General features: G+C 37.3%; 1 protein-coding gene across 4 annotated transcripts; it reads right to left on the reverse strand.

The window, feature by feature from the left end:
• Window positions 1–927: 927 nt before the first annotated feature.
• On the reverse strand, window positions 928–21,479 carry HAT1 (histone acetyltransferase 1). Of its 4 annotated transcripts, none has more exons than XM_082056501.1 (12): window positions 21,377–21,477; window positions 20,183–20,254; window positions 18,475–18,550; window positions 16,594–16,714; window positions 10,572–10,751; window positions 10,227–10,348; window positions 9,622–9,726; window positions 9,167–9,273; window positions 6,539–6,690; window positions 5,112–5,228; window positions 4,841–4,900; window positions 928–1,323 (listed from the first exon to the last, which is right to left on the reverse strand). In XM_082056501.1, the coding sequence occupies exons 1-12, from the start codon at window positions 21,381–21,383 to the stop codon at window positions 1,156–1,158; spliced, it is 1,287 nt and encodes a 428-aa protein (XP_081912627.1). In that variant the 5' UTR covers window positions 21,384–21,477; the 3' UTR covers window positions 928–1,155. The 4 variants fall into 4 exon arrangements, with proteins under 4 accessions (XP_081912627.1, XP_081912629.1, XP_081912630.1 ...); XM_082056504.1 differs by having other exon boundaries at window positions 1,150–1,323; window positions 4,841–4,977; window positions 21,377–21,479; XM_082056502.1 differs by having other exon boundaries at window positions 1,150–1,323; window positions 4,841–4,995; window positions 21,377–21,479.
• Between the last annotated feature and the right edge of the window lie 1,526 nt (window positions 21,480–23,005).

The raw sequence follows: 23,005 nt of genomic DNA on the forward strand, positions 1-23,005 counted from the left end.
TAATAGCTTTGGATACTGCAGTAGATGAATGACATATCATACAGACCAGATATCCCAGCCAAAAGAATCAAAACTCCTAAAAAGAATTTAATAGAAAATACAAAATAAAAATCACAAGAGGTATTAAACATTTGGAAAACATCACACTTTCTCCATGTCTTATCAGATGTTAGTAGAGAACTGTCAGTCTATAAACTCCACTTTAGAAAGCTGGACCTGAATTCCATTAGGACCATGAAATATGGTTAATAATTTTCAATCATCCTTATTCAGATTAAGTCCTTTTGATTACAGGCCAAGACAAATCAATTCTAAAGTTTTAATAAAATATAGCAGAATTTATTCCTTTGAGGGACCAGAGACAAGATATTTAAGAACTAACCTCAACTCTGAAAAGTAATGCATAGCAGGATGGAGACAAGAAATTATATAAAGGCACTTGCTTCCGACAGATTTGGATGTTTCTTGCGCTAGCTAAAGCAGAAGTGCTTCTGGAGTCTTTACAGTGTCTTGGCTGTTTCCCCAACTGAGTTTTCCCAACATCATGAACCTGTAAAGTTAGGGGTTTGAAAAAGAATATGCTCAAGCCCCTTCACAAGCTTAAGCAGAATGGGTCTGATAGCTTATGGGAGCAGGAACCACTTCTAAGAGACAGTAAAGAGCCCATACCCACAAAGCATCCAGCCAGACCACAGAACCAGTCCTGTAACCTGCCCATATCACATTAAACTGAAAAGCACACTGGCCCTACACAGTACAATAAATCCAAGCAGAACAACCTGAGAAAGATCAAGTTAGGAGAAACTTATGAGAAATGCAATACTTGTATTGGTTAGATTTATGTATTAACTTACTAGTCAGATATCTATTAAGTCTTGAGGGAAAACAGAAAGGTAAAAGAAAATTAATACAATTGAAGTGATAGTGTATCTGAGAATCTACATTGTTTATTTCAGCAATAAGTGCCCCCAAACCTGAAGTACAACATTTAAAAATCTACAACAAAAAAATAGAAAATATTCAAAATGCACAGAAACACAAGTCACTTTTAATGTGATTAAAACGTCACATGAGATTTTTTGCAGTTAAGTGGCAATTAAGGATGTGCTTTATAACACTATATAAATTTGCAAGTTTTCTGTCCAGGCAGGATCCTCATGCTTGTGCAACTCGTTCTAGGACTCTTCGATAGTCTGAAACAAGCTGTTGGAAGCTCTCTTCTAACTGTTCATGTTGCATGTTCAGGTCTATTTGGTTCAACTGATTCGTCAGCTCCTCCGGTCTTAAACACCTCCTCATCTTGGCAAGTTCTCTCTGTTTTTTCTAAGTAATCAAACAAACAGTAGTTTGAACACAACCAGTAATAATCAATATTATGGTATTTCATTTCATTTATTCAATTTCAGTATTTAGTTCTGTAAGTTGTCCCTAACCCTAAGAAAAACAGTAACAGTGTTTTATTAAGACATCTTTTCTGTTGAAGTCTCATAGTTTTTGTATTATCAATAAACCAGTGAAGTAAAAAAGGGTTTAAAAGTCTTTCCTTAACCAAAGTCATGGTACTTCTGCTGAAGATGTATGGTATGCAAAACAAGACTGCAGAAAATTGACCAGGGTACTTAGTTCTATGCTGACATTAATCACACTGGGGTCCCATTACACGGCTGTTCAGCCAACTAATTTCCCTGTAATTGACTACAAAAAAAAAAATTAGTTTCAAGCCTCCTGTACACAGAAAACATTTCATGAATTGTCACAAATCATTCAAGTTACCAGGGATCAGCGGTAACAGCACTGAAATGCAATAATATTATTTACAAACATACATATTTGTACAGTGAGGAGATGAGAAGTTTCCCTCACTGTGTCACATATGATGTTTTAATCTGTTTCTTAAATACAAGAGCACTGAGGTGCTTTTCCTTTCCCAGATTTATTTATACAGCTGATATCTATTTCTGAACTGCTCAGTTCCTTAGTAACCTTCCATTCTTCAGCCTTCTCTCACTTTTAAAAAGTGGAATGTAATGCATATATTTCATTTTTATTGAAATGCTGCATAATGTATGCCTGGCATCTTATCAGTAAGTATTTGCAATGCCTATGGAATCAGAGTTTGTTAAAAACAAAATTTTCCCAAACAATTCCACTTCTACCATCAGTCTCAAAATAAAAGTCCTTCTCTAATTTTACAACTATCTCTCAAAGCAAAATTTGTTTGCTTTCTCTGATTCATGCTGAGAGTCAGGAGGAGGCACTGCAGAACACAGCCAAATAAGATCAGAAAAACTTTGATAATCTCTTATAGATCCCACAAACAGGCAAAGTTCAGTTCAGAAAGGGAGGTTGTTTATCAGAATCCTTGTGAGGCCTCCAGGTACATTTCTAGTCAATATTCAAGAAGCATTTCTTTGTAGAAAGGAAGTCAAAAGCAGCACAGCAGCACAAAAAGCTTTTCAAGTTTGATTCATGTTAGCTCTATCTAGTCAAAATTCGTAAAATACTCAAAATGTGATGAGCTGCACAAATGAAAATAGAGATGAGTATCTCCCGAGCAAGCTTCTGTCTCTAGAAAATCTAAAACCTCCTTATTCTAGAATAAATCAAAGCCTGCTCAATTAACAGGAGTATTTGTTAAGATTATAAATGTTAGCTTTGAAAAAAAAGGTGTCAGCTTTTAAATACCCATTACATGTGATACTGTAGCATTAGGCCATCTTTAATCTCCAGATTCCAGGTAAAAAGCAAACTCCCTGCATGTTTTACATAACCAGTTGTTTCAATACCCACTTCCCTCCAAACATACTACCAGCATATCCAGGTACATCAGTGACATTTTACCTGAGCAGTTTCAAGAGGACTTATTGGGAGTGAGTTATTGAGTTGGGCAGAAAAGTATATTCTGCTCAAGTAGCAAACCCAAACAAAGCATTGTTGTTAATAAAAGCAGCACAGCAGTGGTGTTTACTTCCAAAAGGGATGACATGAAGGACAGAGACATGATCAAGGAGACACATCTAGCAGCACAGGCCACTGAAGAGCATAAGAAACAGTTCTTCAGAAATGGAGAAGCCACAGTGAAACTGAAATTTCATAAGGTGCTCACCCTCTGAAATACCCTAGAGTGATGCCCTGGCCACTATGATACCAAATCTTTTCTCTCCTGTATCAGTCACGCTTATACAGAGAGTGACATAGTTGGCTGTATCAGTCATTCCAATCTCATGGTGCTGTATACAGAAAAATCTCAGTATTTTTAGCAACAGCCTCCTTGCTAATGTGAAGTCTTCAAGGGGAATAGATGTATGCAGAAACCCCAACTGAAAACACCTGTGATACAGTTTTATTTCTGCTACTGTTAGCCAGGGAATAGCTGTAAGATGCAATATCATTTTTACTAAATTAAGGCAGTGGCAATTGATAATTATTCTACATCTGTACAGCACTGTTCAAATGAAGCTGTAAAGTGCTTTATATAAAAAAATGATAGCAGCATTAGAGTAGGCAGTAATATTCCTGATTCTTTATTAGAATCTGTTCCCCTCCCCTCCAAATTACTACACACATTAGAAGATATTTTAATTGCAGTTCTGAAGTTTTTGAAAACAGCACCATGACTAAAATTTATTGGAAACATTGTTTAAAACGAGTGCATGAGTGAACTGCTTTCTACACAGAAATACCATAAACAAGATGGTTGTATTTCAGAACATGCAACTTAAAAAAAATCAAGGAAAAGGTGTTGGTTGCTTTAAGGATTCTTTTGAATCCTCATTGAAATAACTGAAAAATTAAAAGGGCAATATTCTGAAGTAGCAATGCTGCATATTTAGCAATAAAAATATCCATTCATTACTAGTGAATTCATTGCATGCAAAGACTGAAGTGGAAACTATTGCTAGAAGCACCAGAATTGAAACTGCTTATGGCACTCTGGATTTCCCCCATATGGCTTCAGCACTGAGTGAATGAACTGAAACCATTTAACAGTCCTGTTAGCTAAAAAAAAAAAAAAAATAAAAAAAAAATAAAAAAAAAATCACAGCCTTATTTGTAGTGGACACTGAGTGAAATTTAGCAAATGAGAGAAGACACTCATGAAGGAGAATAGAAAGTGTTTGATTAAGGTCCTGTCACTCAGCATGACATGATATTATTATCTCCAGATCAGACAAGCATTTAATACAGTGCTGGGTTCTCGTTTCTGCTACCAGCCCACCTAAGCCCAACATGAGTACAATCAAAGTTTTGCTGTTTTGGTGTAACATGGTAAGCGCTGCTTTAGGAAGACTTGCAAGCTAATCATGGTACTTCTCATACTTTCCAAAACTTTTCCAGAAGGGCTTCAGTTTGCTTAGTGAGCACTTGATTGAAGAAAGTAGCTAACATCCTAGTTACAGCAACAAACCTAGATTTGTTTGTTGGCTTTTGACTCATAATACAAAGACTGATGCCATTAGCAACTAGGATTTTTTTTTTAAATCTGTATCTCAAAAGATCAGTTTATGTCACACAGACCAACCATACTGAAGATCCTGAGAAGCATGCTTAATAGGAACTAAGAAAATTACTTTTCACTAAGTTTAGTACTCGCTTAAACTTCACTGCCAAAATTATTTTATATTCCATCTGCATGACATCCTATATTGATATGGCTAGGTTACTTCTAGCAAGCTCTTTTGTAAAGACCTTGTTAACAAGTAGAACAGGAATCTAAACTATACATAGTCTGCAGTGTAAACTTACTACAGCATTTCTCCCTCTTCAAATTTTTGGCTTGTCTATTTAAGATACTTTTAACCTTTTCAAGAAATTGACATTTTTTTCCCCTTAAGCCTACCTGGGTATCATGCCACTTGTAGTTAGCTGACATAAGCTTAGTAGTAACTTTCTGCAGGAACTGGGCAGGAAACAGAAGCCAAACACAGGATCTTCAGCACTGCTGTGTATGAACAATCTCTGCATCTGTATATGCGTCTGTTGAACACTGCATAACTAATAGCAGTTGATTGGCAACATAATTGGCATCAACTACATTTATGGAAATGAAAGTAAAATCAAGTATAATTAGCCTTGAAATAAACATTAAATGATACTTATGTAATATATACCTTATAGGGACCAATCAGTCGTCTTTTAATGTCCAATCGATAACTTCTGGACTGTTCTGCATCACCCATATCTGTTGCACGCAATCGGAGAATTTCATAAACGCGTCTCGTGTGTTGCTAATGAATAGAAAGAACAAAAACCATGTCTGAATAAAGAGATCACTCAATAGAACTCAGAGTAAAGAACTATTGAAATATTAGAGTAGTTCCTCAGCTTAACAGAAAACAGTCAGAGGCTTGGACAAAGCCTCTGTCAAACTTGTCCTCCCATCTGGTGGGTTAAATGAATACACATTCTTGTTTTTCCTTCAAAACCATTCTCTTCTGTGCAGCCAGAGTCTCTAAGTGTTGCACCAGCTGTAGAGGTGCTTCAAGGACCTGCTGTAAATGAGCAGCAGAAAGTCCAGAAGCCAGAGTCCAAAAGTACTTCAAAGAACTGAACGATTGAAACTACACTGACATCAAGCTATATTTCACTAAACAGTAGCTACTTTGCTAATTTTAATAACCTCCTCCTTTACTGCCCTTCACAAGGCCCCCTGGAAGTTCTAAATATGAGAATGAAACAACAATATTTTAAAAAAGTTTTCTGTTTACTGGGGAAGAAAATGAAAGACTTAGTACACAGAAAAACTGACATGCTTTTGGAAGGAGGATCAGCTAGTATCACATCTGGGAAGAAAAAAAAAAATCATGTTGGTACTATTATACATTACTATTAAATGTTGCATCTGTAGGAAGACAGAATTTAAGGCCAAGTATTCTTTTGCTGAGCAAGAGAACAAAAATAAGATGGTTTGTTTGCTACACTAGCACATGTTTAGGTACTGTTATAAAAACCAAACCAGCTTATTTATCCTTTCAGGTTTCAGATATCAGACATAGAAGGCTCCAGATGTAGCTTCCTTATACAAGCTGTACCATTTTAATGAACACATTTGAATGTGGCTTCATATCCCCCAGCTCTCAAGTCTCAAAAAATTAATAAAACCACACTCAAATACATTAAACGACTCTGCCTTTTCACTACCATACTCACTAGTAAGTTTAATCATTCACTGAAGAGATTACCAGCAAATTTAGTTGTTCAATTTAACTGTTCAGTTCTCCAAGTTTTTAGAGCTGCCTTAGTAGTAGTTGCTTGCTACTTTGGTGCTCTGCATTCCCAAAACAACACTTGCTATTTGTATGGATACACTTCAGAGAAATGGAAACAATGTCAAATTCTATTACATGAACAAAATTATTAGGTTCAAAAAAAGCATTTCTCTAAAACCATGAGTTAGGTATCTCCCTTTCGGATACATCCTAAAAATCTGCTGAAATAAGCCAGAGTGTGTAAATTACAAGACTCTACCTCTATGTTTAACTGTTTTTCTACTGGTTTGATAAGAATATGTCCAACTGCAACCGTTCTAATTTAATACCTTGTTTATTTTCAGTTTTTGTTGAGCTTCGGTCACCATTTCCTGACTGAAACCTTGCATTAACTTTCCTGGTGAAAAGCAAAGCAAATCTTGACAAAGCTTTACGAGAACGAAGTCTCTTAGCTTCACATAGTTTTCAGATGGATCTTCAGCTAGAAAGAATTTAAAAAAGTACATGGTTAATATCAGCATTATTTGTTTTCTCATATGTGGTAATTACAAAGAGCTACAGAAAACAAAAGCAGATACACTATTTGTCAGTATATAAACAACTGTGCTTAATCATAACTACTGCTATCAAAGTTCTAGATGTTTGACAGTAGATGCTAAAGAGACTGCAGAAAAAAAATCTTCTAGTACTTTGTGTATGCAGCACTGTACAGTACTATACAAACATTTCTCAGAGGCTGACAACACACATTTAATCAAATTTAATTAATTGGGAAAATTTATGTATAAATCTTTTCCTCTGTATGTTCCATCTATTCTGTATTTGCCAGAGTAGTAAGACTACCAGAACACAGAAATTGTTATAATGTGGAAAAACTCTGGTGAAACTATCCTACTGTATACAACTAAAGTAACTGAAGACAGGTATTGACAATGAGTTAGTCTTTGTTAGCAAGGAAGACAAGGAAATCCCCAAGGAACCAAAGTACAAGCTTATGCAAAATAAAAAGGCTGAAAGGACCTAAGTAAAAGCTGATCACAGTTAAGTTATGCTACCATTTTAAGCAAAATGGAAGTAACTATCAAATCTCTTGCTCTAAAAAACCCCACCAAAACCGAGAACTAGCTTCCATGAACCTCAGTGCATATGCACGGTCCCATACGCAACTTAGTTCCCACTTTAAAACTATGCAGAGGGAAAATGTTTACAATGTTGTGAACATATTTCTTTCATTGTAGAACTTACTGCTAAACAGCTTATTTCCCAGCTGTGGGGTTTTTTTAGCTTTGAGGGTCACCGTAAATACTTGACACTTGCAGTTTAAGGATGATCAAAAGTTAATAAGTTACCAAGAAGGACTGGGATAGAAGTCTTTGCTGTGTTATATGCAGCACTGCACAAATGGCAATTATTTTTTTCAGGTTGGAGAATGCTTATGATGATTGTATCAGCTAAAATGCTTTGTGCTTAAGTGGCCTAATCTTGCATGGCAAGTCTTATAGCATTTATTCTGCAAAAAAGGCTGGAGAAACTACTAAAATTAATTGATCCTATTCCTTTGCACTCAGATTAGTTAAAATAAAGATGTGGCAGCATCAGTAAGCTTGATCAGCATACATTTTGCCTTGTGTCAGTTAAGATGACAAGCTTTAAGCAGAACAAAATGTTATAAATATGAAACTCTAAAGTATTTTTTAAAGCATTAGCTCTTTCACAAGTAGATCTTCATTTTCTCTTTTCAGAAAGGTTAAAGGCTTTACTTCACAATTTTGGGTGCTACTTAACTAAATACCTTGGCCATATCAAGTTGCCCAGCCTGGTTTTCCTCTCAAAAAGGACAATAATTTTGTAAAAGCTTTAATTTCCATAGCTTGCAATATTCTACATGGCATTCAAATTTTCTCCTACTTTATTCCATAAAGAAATTAAAGCCTATTTTAGCACACATTTACTGTTTGCTATGACCTTGAGTTTAAGGCACTGAGCCATGAACATGTCACATGATTTATGCAGTACCAAGTTAATACCTTATTTCTCCTCAGCTCTAAAAGCTATGTAAAGCTTTGCACTATTAAAAGTAAATAAGTAAATGCACAATGCACATTATATCCTGTTGCTTAAGAAAGTATAACTACATTTACATTCCTATGAACAAGTTTAATATTATGAGCTGGATTAACTTACATTAGGATTATCCTGCAGCAATGTATTATGAAAGCAACTGTTCTGTTGTATTTTAATTAGAATGGTGGGGTTATTTCTAACAAAGATTAGGTCTGAGACCGCACCTAGAATTGAATAGTCATGTTTGAACTGCATTTCTTCCTACATTGGACTTGAAACCGCAAGACAGATGTCATGTTTATGGCCATTTTTATGTTACAATTGTATGCACATATACCCTTGTTCACTTCTACCATTTCCTCAATAATATTTCTTTTTAGGTATTTATGCACACATCTTTAGTATCATGAGTGCCTTCAACCAGCAATACATACTCCTGGAGCAAAATTCTCTACAGATTTTTAATGACTGAAAAATTTTGTCTTGCATACTACACAAATATGCTATTTTAGTTTGTTTCCCTGAACCATCCCCCAATTTTGAGTTTTGGCTAATAGGAGTAAGTTGAACAAGGAATTTGACAAAGCTTGATCTCTTGGCAAACTCAGCTGTGCATCTCACAATAAAATGGCTAATTAGCTGGTAATCCGTTCATGCTAGGGACTGAATTTTCCTGGTGTGCTGTTCTCCAAGTAAAGGATTTAAGGAGCTACATTATATACAGTTCTTCTGTAAACCAGGGCACTATTAATCCTGAACTGAGCTGAGGCTAAATCTTCAAAAGGCCATTTCATTCTGACAAATGAACATGAAAGTTAGTTTGCAGGCTAACAACCTGCAAATCCTGCAAGTTTCTTATTAAACAGGTGAACAGAGTAAAAAATTTAACAAACCTGTTATATCAAGTACTGTTGGAGAAGACATATAGTATCTATGAACAGTTTCAAGAAGCTGAGCACCATGGCCTTCTCCTTGGAATGGTGGCAAGATCAGCATTTGGCTGCAGACAAAAGAATGTCTTTTCAGTTCAAATGCATGCATTTGGTAACATCATAAAGTAATGGCTTAAAAACAAAATGGTATTCCATTATAAAGTACATGTAACAATGTTAAAATATATATATATATAATTTTTTTTTTTTTTACAGTCTTACAATTGCTAAATATTCAGAATTTGTTTGAGATTCCCTCCGCTTCCAGAAGGGAACAATGAAATAAATCAGTGCATAGCCACCTAATAATGGGGAATTTTTTAAACAAATCAACACCATTATAAACAAGTATTGGGAACTTCAGCAGTTCCCTCTTCTGAAATAAAAGGCAAGGCACGAGTTACGCCGCCAATTACCTTACACGTGGCCGGGTTTTGTCTGGGTACACATAGTAATTATAGACTGTCATGTAGCCTACGGTCGCAAAGAGCGTAGCTCCATCCTTATTATACTTCTCAAATCTGCAGATAAAACAGAAAGCCAAGCAGGTCAATTACAGTCGCGCTCCCATGCAGTGTCCATTTTCTTTTCCATTCTCCAACTGAATTTTCAGTGTCAGCAAGCTACTCTGTGAGGGCCCAATGGGTACACCTGCTATGTTCTGAATGTACAATTCACTTAATTGGTGTGCAGCAACTTGGATAAATCAGGCCTCTTTACAGCACTTCAGTGCACTTGCCTATTATAAAGATGAATAGGTGGCAAGTAAAAGAAAACACAGGCAAAGCTCATTTTACTGTTTAAGCCTACATTCAGGGCTCTAACGGACAACAGCATTTAATTCAGCTCTATTCTCAAGGTTTCCCAAAGCATAATGGAGAAAAACTCAAGCCTCACAAACAATGGTTTTTCTTTCCTGGGAAAAATATCATTATACTGCTCCAATAATTGGCCAGCCATAATTAAAATGCAGGCTTTGTGGAGGTAATAAGGTCCACTGTTGCTTTAGAACTGTACTTACACTAGAAAGTAGTTCCATCTTTCATCATCTACATCAATAAAGCTAGCAGTTTCAATAAACCACATCAAGAACGTCTGAAGCCTTTCATGATATTCTCGAAAGCCTGGACATGTCATGTCAGCCTAGGGAAAAAGCCAGGAGAAGTCAGGTGAAACCTATCACAGATGTAAGAGGAAAAAAAATATGCAAAACCTAATTAAATTATCCAACACAAAAAAGCATGTTTATAGTTATTAATAAACTGGCAAAATTATAGTATTTATATACTATAGTTGAAACATCATTGAAAGTGCACCACTTTAATTTGGTCGCTAAAAAGTAGAAATTTCACTTATTTTTTCATACCTTGTATATCTGATATGTTATATCTTCACCAGCTTCCTCATTATGGACAGAATATGTGTGTAGCAGCATTCCAAAGGGCTTGAAGTTGACCTCCTTCTCCAGCAGAGACACAAAGTCATCTGTGTTTGTGCAAAAACCAGGAGGAATGATTTCTCTAATTTTACTTTCAACATCATCTGCCTGGAGACGATAAAAATGGGCAGGATCAGTGGAAGATTAGAAAAAGACAGCACTGATGTCACTACTGTACTATAAGAAATTAATATAAAAGAGTTGCTATGGCCTAACTGTAACTAGAAAAATTGGAGAGAAAAAAAAAAAAGTACTCCTGTTGCTCACCAAGTAAAAGAGCTGCACTGACAAGATCCAAAGGTCACAACCTAGCTACTATAAGCATCAAAAAGCTCATAGTTACAGCACACGCTCATAAACATCTTTTGTTTAGAGATTGTTACATTTGTTCAAGTAAAACCTGAGAGTGTTGATGGCTATTCTGAAAGTGCAGCATATTCAGAAGCTAAGACTTTCCAGCCAGCAATTCTTTGAGACTCTGCTACACAGTCTTGAAGAACTCAGTTTCCCAAACAAACAACTTACAAGAGGTATTAGGTGGTGCTGAACTAAGTGGAGGAAAAGGGACAAACACCAAAAATGGTAGCTCCCAAACAGGAAAGTGACAGCTAGCACACTCTCGAATTCTTAGGTCTCCCTGCTTGAAATGCCCGCCTATAGGGTCAGCTGCAAAACACATTACAAACTCAGAAGACAACATCCCACGTTCAAATCAAAGAACATTTTGAAAACAAAGTTTGACATAAAATTATATTTTTATTATTTAAGGATGCTGTCAGCAAGTCTGACCTGCAGTCTAATACACCGGAGAAGAAGAAATATTCTGACACCAAAATTAAATTCAGAGACTAAAATTATTCTTCTCAGATAACCAAAGTGAAAGTGAGAGACCATCAGCTGAGCAGACTTCATAATCCTTTTCAGAGCCCAAAAGACCACTTGATTGAATACATTTACTACTTCTTTTTAACCATGAATATTTGATGAAGTTTCACAATAACGTATTACTGCTTCTCACCAGGCAATAAAACTTAATGAATTGGTCTCAACTTAACAAAACCGTACTCCTCAATACAAGCCCTAAAAGCCTGACATTACATTCAACAAAATGAGCTTACATTCAATTCAAACTTTTCTCTGGACAATGAATCCAGGTTTTTACTTAATGGAGTTTGCCGTGAGTTCAGCTGTAATGTTTGTATTGTATCTATTTCCACAAGGACTGACACAAGAACACTTTGTGTTAACTTACTAAGCAGCTCTTTCACACCGTTTACATGCATGATGGGTATTAGTTCAAAACCAAGACCCTTGCTACTTAGCATTCAAAACAGGGAAATTAAGATGCTTAGAACAAAATACACTACAAAAGGCTAATACAACATGCTACTAATTCCTGTCCTTTCAACCACAGTCCCTTAAGTAGAAGCAATGCACCTGCAAATGAATAGCACTTTATCATTCAGTTACATTTTTACTGTAGAGAAAGATGGATGTAGTTCAGCACAAACAAGTTTTATTCTTAATGGTTTGGTACTACCAACATTTATATTTATATTTGTAGAGAGAGCTATTAAGCAGTTAAAATATAGCTCTACAATACTTGGTGTAAGAACCCAGTTAAAACACATACAATCTGTACATCCATTTCATTCTCAAAACAAAGGAGATGCATTCATTGGAACCTTCCCTATTCTTCTTAAAGCAATACTAGTTAAATATATTTTCTTTACAATTACTGATTTAACTGCATGACACAAAATGAGCCATTTTTCAGAATCAATGAATTACATAAAGAAGCAGTATTTGTACGGAACACATTTTAGAAATGCTTATTTTTTTTCAACTGTGCAAGTGCATTGTTTACATAGATCTTCAGTCCGTACTGCTGACAAAACTGTAAGAAACCACAACTAAGAACCTGTAGCGACTTTCATTTTATATGTCTGAAAAAGGCATGTAAAAATAATCTACAATTCAACCAAAACTTCCAAGTATCAGTTCAATAACTCATACTATGTGGAAGATACCTAAAACCAGTGAATATGCAGTATGAAGTATGATATGAGTAATTTGTAAATTTAAAGTAATATGGCTCTCCTCACGTTTAAGTTGCTTCACCAGTGATAAGAAGGAAGACAAACTTTCACCTGCTGAATTGCATGCAAGATAATGCATACATCACTGGTTCTCACCATAGAACAATCTTGTTTTCCATAAAATAGAAAGAATTAAACCATGTGAACAGAAACTTATCAGATAAAGCAGCAAATAATCCTTCCTAGTTCTACATGACCATGGCATATTTTGATCTAACACCTCCTGAAGTTCTCTCCCCTTGAAGTGAAGCCTGACGTAATTTAAGAAACTATATTCATCAGTTACTTCCAGCATTAACAAGATTTCCCTTTCTTACAAAGGAAATCCCAGAATCTTCAGTGTGAGTGGTAGCATAAGTTTAAGTGATCCAATTTTTGGTCAGTAAGTCCTGAAATACTGGAATCTTCAAATATCAACACCATACAAATAACTTGTTTCATTAATACCTGTACTTGTTAATGGAAACATCCGTTACACAGTAGGCACTTTCTAAACACTTCTCTCTGAGGTGTTCATAATCCAAGGAGTTACCAACATTTGTTTACTGCCTTTCCCTTGTGTATTTCTTTGATATTGGTGAGAGTTTCTTTTCTCAGAGCAAGACACTCATATCTTACCAACTGGCATGCATGCACATGATGACACACAAGTTTCTGTTCAGGTGACTATTGCACTGGTGCTAAAGACAGACAAAGCCACTTACAATGAAGTGTGCAAAAACCTGAACCAAACCAGCCAAGAGCAATGAGCTTATGGTTCATGGAAGCATTGCCTGTAATTCTTTACCTTCACAACCAGAATCATGTGAGGTGATGATGGGGAATCTGGTACAGGCTTGTAAATAAGCTTCATTTTCATAGGTCTGCTTAAGTGTGCAGCATCTCTTTGTACACTGCTCTTGACTCCAGGTAATTTTAATAGAGAGATTATTATTGAACATATGACATTTTTATACCATGTAGATGCTGTTTCAAAGTGGCTTAATTTGAAATAATTACAGAACCATATTTGAAAGCTGAATTTCTCTAATAATTATATGTATTAATTTCAGTGAGGAGCAATACAGTGATCAGCAGTATTACTTAAAAAAAACAGGACACCCAATATTAACATTACATTTTCATTAACTTTTGTGTAAAGCAAATGTATTAGATCAGCTGCAAAGCAAAATACATTTATAGTAAAGACTGTTTCAGAGTTTAGTGAAATACTTTCCCCCACCACATTGTAAAATCCAGATGAAAAGGAAGATACTTGAACAGCTGCAAATCTCAAAGCAGCAAGCAATTTGGGGGTCAATGCTATTAGTATTTAGACTAGAAAAAAAGCAGGCTGTCTTCAGATATTTGAAAGAATCAACTCCACCCAAGGGATAAATTCTGTCCATTTTCACTAAATGAAGCACCAACTTCTAGTTCAAAACATGACCATACTTTGCTGAGCCTTCCCCCAACATGGTTTAGATACATCTTTATGGAGACAATATTAAGATGCATAAATATGTCTGGCTCCTGATATTTCAGGATCTTGTATTTTTCCTCATGTTTGAAAAGATCTTGGTGAAAAAAAAATAGTGGTATTGGGAAAAATATTTCTGCCAGTCCCTAGCAGAGACTGTAGTAGCTGCTTTAGCAATAAAAAAAACCCCTTAATATCACAGAATAAAACCACCTGCTGTTGAATGGGCTTGTGTGGATATTTAGATACAAAATCCTAAATTGTGAATAACCTTGACAAACATTAAAACTCACTTCTCACTTATAACCAGTTATGTTAAAGGCAGAGGCTGCTGTCCTTTCCTAAGTACCATCTATTCACAGCACAGATTACCTGTCATATATGGCAGATAGTCTGTGTCTTAGTATGATCATCCTGAATGAGCTAAGATCAGCAACCAGGTAACTTAGAAAAGTAAATGTTAATATGCATTTAAATTAACAACCTGCTGTAATTACAGCTTGTTCTCATCTCTGAAAACACATTTGTATCTTAAGGTGGTTAAACTAACGGCAAATACAAATGCAAAAGATTAATGAGCCCCCTATCTTTTTTCCTACTAAGGTTTAGATATAGCCATAGGAGTAGCCTATTTGGATGCACAGTGTTAACAATACCAAGGGAACCACAAGGTAAGTTAACCACAATATTTCAATTCCATCAAAGCTCATAGATACTCTGTCAGGTATACAGAAGCCTTGCTCAAAAAGATCCTCTTTTTTTTGGTCCCCATATCAAACACTTATGCAACTGGAGGAATAATTCAGTAGAAGAAACTGCTTGAAAGAAGCAAGGACTCTGAGCAATCAAAAATGTTGCAGTATGCTTAGGGCAAGATAAGACCTTGTTTACATTGTTCCTTCCTCCAGGAAAGTAAACTGGCTTTGTTATTTGTACAGAAAATAGAGACCATGAGTAAAAAGGTGCTGTGGTGTGAATTCCTGTTGTGACATGATTTTAAAATTATATTGGTGAAAGTTTGGACTGTTTTATTTTAATGATTACTGTTTTGCCAACAGGCTTCCCTTTTTCCCTTATTTTTAATAACCTTCTAAAGATTAACAGCCTTGACCTTTCACTCCTATATGTCATCCTAGCCTCAAAAGCATTTCAGACATGTCCAGGCACTTAGCTTATTGAACTAAGCATACTGTAATAGAACTTCAGAACAAGGGAAGGAAAATCTTTAAAATTAATTTAATGAAGTCGTTCCAGTATTTTTTCATTTAGAATAAGCCCTTCCTTGAAAATATTTAAATATACTGCAACGAATTTCAAATTAGGAACTTCAAATACAGCCTGAAGTCATAAAAAAGTCTATTTTTTTAAAATAAGCTTTTCTCATGCAGAGTATTTTGAAGTCAGTGCAAACATATAGTAATTTGCACTAAATAGTATTATGAAGATTTATCAATAACCATGTCAATAGCTCTTTCACAAAGAAATCAACTCAATTTTTTTCTTATAACTAAGTAAAACTCAGATGACATTAAATTTTCTTAAGGCAGAGACCACTCTGAAAAAGTTTTTCTAAATAATTTTACAGATACTTCCACAAGTATTTATCAGTTAAAAATACTGTTAGGAAGATATTTTATTCCTATTTAAGTACCATATACCTTTCTTCAGATGGTTGAAAGACTGATTAGCTTAGCTTTTGTGGGATTATCTCAAAATTATTCTGAGAGCATATATGCAGGAGGAATAAAAAAAATATGTCTACAAATGTTCTATAAGCTTGGAAAACCTGTAGGCAAAAAGAGAAAAAAATAAAAAATCCAAATCCAAACATCCTGCAGGCAACTACATTATTGTAATTCCTTTAAGTAAGAGATAAAGCACACAATATCCAACCAAAAGTCTCTAATCTCATTTCAGCCTTATTTGCTCTCCATATAAATTTCATTTCAGCCTTACTTGCTCTCCATATTTGCCATTTGAAGAGATAACGTCGAGCATCCCAACTCAAGCAGTGTTTACAGAAACCTCCTTTTCCTGCTTACTGAATTCTCTCCAATATAAAACCCACCAATGCTAGTCTTCTTCCTGGCGACAGTTCACTTGGGAACGCAGACTTGCCAAGTTGTGATTTTTTTTGTGGAACTGACCTTGGTATAGCGCAAACACGAGGTGCTAATTTGACAGAATGTTGATGGTACTGCAGTCAAAGGAGGAAAAATGGGAAAATGTATGGGCAATAGAAACCTTTTTCAACTAGCAACAAATGAAGTTTTGTTTGTCTGCTTTTAACACAAATAATGTTTGGGTGGCAAACTACTATACCTACAATTCTTGTCCATATCTCTACATTTTCTTAATAATGTTTTAAGTGAAGGTCTGGTTCTGTCTTTACCTCCACACAGTCAAACTTTTCATTAACTTTAGATGTATATTCAATGCGGAACAGCGTTGACAGGTTACCAGCAATATAGTACAAGAGAATCTTCAATCCCTTGTAGCCAAAGGCGATTTCACTGAGGAAGGAGAAAAGAGGAATCAGGAACTTTATATAAAGTATCACAGCAAAACAGTCATGTCATAAAGCTTTCACTTAATAAGGTCTGATGTTCACACCATCTTTCCTAGTGAGGTATACCAAGCTTCCTAAGAAGAAAACGGAATCAAACTGGATGTGCAGTACCTTGACAGAGATCATGCCTTACACTATTTCTATTAGTTATTTTTCTCCTCTAGTGGAGAAATGGAACATCTTCCTGAACTCAGTAAGGCAGTGTCTATACAATTATTGTGACAGCTGAAGAAAGTATACCTGAAACAGCTAATACTGAATTTATGTACCTCAGTATCTTAAACTTATTAATGTTTATGTTAATTGATCAGTAACATTCATTAAAACTTACTTTGCAGTGTAGTATATTTGGGATACACAACTGCAACTTATATTGTATAAAATACAGACAGATAACCAGTCATAGCAATAGGTGTGTTTTTGGTGGATAGCTGCTATATGCTTATCCAATCTAACTACAACTGAGTAAATGCAAAAAAAAAAAAAAAGTATAGAATACAAAAGCCTTCTTCACACTTTGAAAAGATGAGTTGCCTGAACATAGACACCATACTGTTGTGAAGTGTAGAGAATTTATTTTCAGGCAAAAAAATGAACTGCAGAAAATAGTAATACTCACAAAGAAACAGGTTATTTTAATTTTGTTATTTTAATGCATAGCTAAATTCATGTTTTGCTAAGATTTTTCTTCTATGGTAGCATATTCATAATTTAAAATGTGACACAAAAGTGCCAGAACACGAATTTGCTTGTTAGTTATCCTGCCAGGTTGAAGAGTTCTCCCATTACTAAAAGTATAATTATTGTCAAAGATAGCTGCACTAGATGGACAGATACATAGTGATTTCAAATTTGGTCCACCTTTTTGAAACACTCTGTAGTGCAACTAATTTTATTGCAATTAATATAGGTAGTTCATCCTACTTGGGAGTACTTAGAATGGTTTTTAAAGGAAATGGAAATTAAGAAACTTAACTACATCAAAAAGTCCACAGACACATGCATGTGGATTTCCCTTCGTGTCCTTTTTTTTTTTTTTTTAAACTATGGCCAAATTGTTGAATTTCACTCTATGAAAATATTAAATGACACTTCAGCACTAGGATGTGGTGGCTAACTTCCATACAATATCAGTGAAAGTCAGCGAGAAAACAATATTTTTCTGTATTCCCTGCATGTCTAACTGGTTAGAAGTGTACATATTAGAGCAAATAAGTCCCTGAATTCAATAGAGTTAACATTCAATGATCTAGAACAGCCAACAATGAGAGTTTCCGCTAGTACTTCTACATTTTATTCACTAAAAATCCCATGTAGTAGTAAAAAATAAATTGATATACTGTTGCTAAATAGTGGGGTTTGGCACACATTACTGTGAAAGTTATTAGCTAGAATCGATAATTCTTTCCAAATCTTCAAAAAATGCCATGAACACAATACGTATTTAAATAGGAAATTCTGACTACAAAATCAGGTATTCAATTGTCTGCTAATCTACCTTTGAAACAGCATATAAAATGACTAGAGGCTCAAACCCTATGAGCTAGGCACCAAGGACACTGTTAAACTATATGGTCATAAAACTGAAGTATTGCCAAGTCATTTACAATAGCTTGTTATGGCAGGATTTCTTGTTTTCTAACAATTTGGAAGTGGCTTTCTTCTTCCAGACACATTTCTTTGACTCCAGATACTTTAACTTACTCGTCTCCAAACACTTGATGGCTATACTCTGGATTAAATGTTGTGTTGTCATCCTCCAAATCCTCAGGAAAGCGAACTGAGAAGAAAAAAAGAACATGACCGAGTCATCAGCTTCAGTTTGTTTATCCACAGATGCCATACTAGATGTTCACACATTCTTCCACTACAGAGTCAGACAGCTTCAATTATGAACCTATTTATGTTATGCTGGCATACAAATGAAGTAAAGACATGTAGTGCAATTTAGATGCATGCTATCTGATCTGAGGAGATCAAATAATTAAGCAGAATAAAACAGAAATTGACACAGATGTACACAGGTATGTATTTCACATATATAATCTCCTGAACATTACTGCCTTAAACTTCATCTTGAACACCAAGCACCCTAAAGAAGAAAGTGTATGACTGCTTTTATATGCATGTGGGAAATACATGTGGGGTTTTTTTATGGTACAATTTCATAGCTTCTCATATTTTCTCTTAATATAATTCATATGTAGAACACCTACACCCTCTGAAAGCAAAAAGGAAGCTAAAAATATTAGCTGAGATGGGCAATGGGTACCTTAATTAAAAATATTCTAGCAGTCTCCCTGAAACCTGATATAGTAGCTCCTTGGATTTCTAGACAAAAATCACTCACATGTTATTATCTCTCATTCTTTCCTTTGATCTTAGAAAGGTGGAGGACAAAAAAAAAAAGTCACTCTCATAATAAAATAATTATTTGAAACAATGTTTAAGAACAGAAATACTTCACAATTACAGTGGCTTAAAGACTTAAGTATATTTTGGGTCACAAGTCTAAGGTGATTGTGCATTAAAAATGCCACTAAACTATATGGAACTGATCGCTAGTAGTAATTCTGGAAAGTGCTTAACAGTTTCATTACTTTTACTTTCTTAATAAAATATGGCATTTGTAATGCTCACAAGAACAAATTGCTGAAGGGCTAGAAAGATTAAAAATTAGACAGGCATGCTTTATTCTTCAAGTTATTACTGCTGCATGTGAGATATAAGCAAACCCACCAAGATTTCAGTAATTCTGTTAGTGTCCTGCATGTCCTAGTAAGCAAATTAGTTACAGAGAACAATAAACAGTTATCAAAAGACTAACAATTTTTGTACTCATATTTCACACAATTTTTGTTAAAAATGTCTTGTGAGGGGGAAAAGGCAGCAAAAAGCCAACCCAACAGTACTTTTCAGTCTTCTGTCTTTCTTGCTTCTATTTCTGCTCCCCCCCAACAAAGAAAGAGGAAAAGGAAAGAAGTTTAAAATATATAATTAGATATTTGTAACCCTACAGAAATAAGTTCTGTTGCTATGGTCACCACAAAGATGACACAGACTTAGGACTGAACCTAAGGGTTGCATAGGGGCTGGAGAAGAAAAGAGAAACTAAAAGAACACAATGAATGCTTCAAGAAAATAAGATAAGTAGTAACTCAAGTGTACTCTGGTAACATGCTAATAAATGGTTGATGATGCTATTATTCAGAGAGGGGACTGATTTTTCTATAGTTGTACTTTAATAGTAGTAGCCTCAGCAAAACTAGACTATGTATTCCTACTCTTGTGTTTGTATATTTACGTTAATGAGTACATACTTAAACCTGTGTGGATTTAATTATAAGGATGTTTCTTAAGAAGGTACTAAAATATGATAGTGTCAAATGCACAATACTTAAAGTAACATTACCTAGTTTCAGCTGAATTGCTTCATTTGTATTACACTTGTATTCAGCCAGTTTCTTCTCCATAGCAGTAAGCCCTGAAGAAAAATATTTTTTTAAAGAGTTCAGAGGTGTGAAAGTTTGTCACTATTATTCAAGGAACATATTTAGAAAAAGGTTCTCAAAAGCAGAAAACATACACAACACAAAATCACCCAAAATGCTGAACAAATAGGTCAAAAAAGCTACAATATGCTACCACGTGTAAAAAGGACTAAAGAGATTAATCCCAAGCACTTCTCTGGAACTGGAAAACAGACCACAAGTATCTCTCTCTTAGTTTCTGAGTATGAAGGGCACGACAATAAAAATATTTAAATGCTCCAAGTTTTACCAATAAAACATATTTGAAAGGTGCAAGTAAAAATTAATAATTCTGTTTAACAGATGCTTCTTTTAAAAAACTACTGACATTTCAGGGTATTTCGAGTGTTTGCATGTAGTCATTTTCATAAACAGGCATTCATGAACTACAGTGGCATGTACACCACCAGCAATTATCTAGTTACCACTTGTCTTCTAGAGCATACACAGAAGGAAATAAGAAATGAATTGCATCCAGTCTGTTTTTCAAAGCATAATCCAGGACAGAAGACGTGCCACTTATAATTTTTCAAGTGCTTTACAAATCCAACCCCACCTTCTTTCCAGAAGTCTCATCAGAAAGTTCCTCCTCTAACTTCAGATAGTCAGCTCTAACTAAAAACAATCTTAGGTTTTTGATTCCCTCTCCACTCCCACTAAAGCAGTGGACACGGAGCTACAGTCTGGGTCACCACTCAGCGTGGGGACCACCAGCCCGCAGACGCCTGCCCAGCAGCAGCACGTTCACAGCAACAGGGGGGCCCGAAGCCAGCGGCAATCCCCACCCAGCCCTCTGATTCCGCGGGCCACCCGCACGGCCGCCCCGAGCTCCCGCTCCGCTGCCTTGCCCCATGCCCTGGGCACAGCGCTCCCAGGCGCAGGCAGCACCGGGGCCCTGCCAGCGCCTGCATGAGCCTGGCAGAGCGGCGCCAGCCGCCCCGGGACCCCGTTCCCCCTCACAGGTCGCCGGCAGCGCGCAGACCTATTGCCCCAAGCGGCTAGGGCGGCAGAGCGGGCCCTGCCAGCGCTCGTAGCGCAGGCGGACGGCGCGGAGCGGGACAGGCCGAGGAACTCACCCGCCATTTCCGAAGAGCGGCGGCCGAGTCACCCGGGCAGAACGAATCAACCCGCGCACCCACTCGCCGGAAATGAACGCATACGGACAACCTTCCGCTTCCGGCCGCCGAAAGGCGGCAGGGAGCCAATAGCAGCGCTATGCGAAGCGCGTAACACGCGCGCATGCCCGGCGTAGCTCCGGGCGGGAGCCTTTAAGAAGCGCATTCGCGCGATTGCTCGTTTGCATAGCCCCGCCCCCAAGCAGCCTGGCCTGGCCGGCGCACGTGCGCAGTGCTCCCGCCGCGGCCTCGCAGCTGCCCCCCCCGCCCCAGCGCGGGCCTGCCCAACCGCGAGGGGCGCCGCGTGCGGGGAAGGCGGGCTGAGTACGCGCGTGCCCCGTGTCCCCCGCTGCGGCCTCTGCTGCAGGAGTGCGGGTGCGCCCCGCGGAGCAACGAGCCCGCGGGCCGCACCGGGTGTTAACGCTCTGTGGAGAAGCCAAAAATACAACACCTTCCCTTTCCACTCTGGACGGGGCAGAGCAACCTCTTCACTTCCACCTCCCGCACATACGGGCCCCACGGCTCAGTGCCACTGTTAACGCCTAAGCTGAGAAAAAAGAGGAGCTTTATCAGCAGTACAAAAGGAAGGCAGGTGCTGAACCACCTGTCACAGCTGCTGCTGGAAGGACCCTGAGATTTCTGCAATTTTAAGGGCCTTTTCTGATACACAGTTACTGTACAACTAGTGTATACCTGGACTTGCTGAACAACATAGTTTAGTGGTCGAATACTTCCCCAATAGGCAGACTTATAGAAAAACTTTTCTGCTGTCAGCTGGCACACAGGTAGTGTGTGAACTCCCAGGTATCTTCAGGAAGTTTTTGTTGACCTATAGCCAAAAAAAGTTCTGCTTTCTAGAGAAAATCAGCTCTTTTGAATTTAGAGATGCAAGTCATTGTTTTGTAACTGCCATTATAACCCCCCAGCTACTATACTGCACTTTTAGATCTCACTGTGTTACCTGAGGTGTAAGAGAGGCCATCGTTTTCATGTTTTTCAGTTACACGCAATAAGAGATCTTGTTGGGCCCTTATATACCAAGACGAAACATTCATTATTACTTAAGTCAGCTTCTATAAGCATTTACTGAGATTGAACTGTCCAAAGTACAAATTTCTCCTTTCCTGAGGCTGTGGCCTGCATGCTTTTCATTTTGAGGTACAAAGCAGGTGTGCTCTACTGCTCAAGTATTATGAGGCTGTCAGAAGCCGCTCTATTCCAGTCAGAATTGATTACTTTGTGATTCTGTTTCCTTGTCTGAAATATGGGGCTACCACCACTTTGCCACCGTGATGCCAGAATGTTGGTCTGTAAAGTTTCATCACTTGCTATTAACAGAGGCAGCTGTGCTGACCCTCGGGGGAAAGCCAGAAACGAGTCCCGGCAGCGTTTCTGACAGTTCGGTTTTGCACTACGGAGGGGCATCAGCAGCCCGCGCGCGGGACCCACAGCCGCGCTCCTGCTGCCGTTGGCGGAGCGGGTGACACGCGCCCCAACCGCGCGACCCGGGGTCATCCGCATCCCCCGCGGTGGGGCCGTGTGGCGGCTACCGCGGGGCCACGGGGCAGCGACACCGCTTCTGCCCGGGGC

The sequence above is a fragment of the Streptopelia decaocto genome (assembly GCF_964273445.1).
Source record: "Streptopelia decaocto genome assembly, chromosome: 6".
Classification (NCBI taxonomy): Eukaryota; Metazoa; Chordata; class Aves; order Columbiformes; family Columbidae; genus Streptopelia; species Streptopelia decaocto.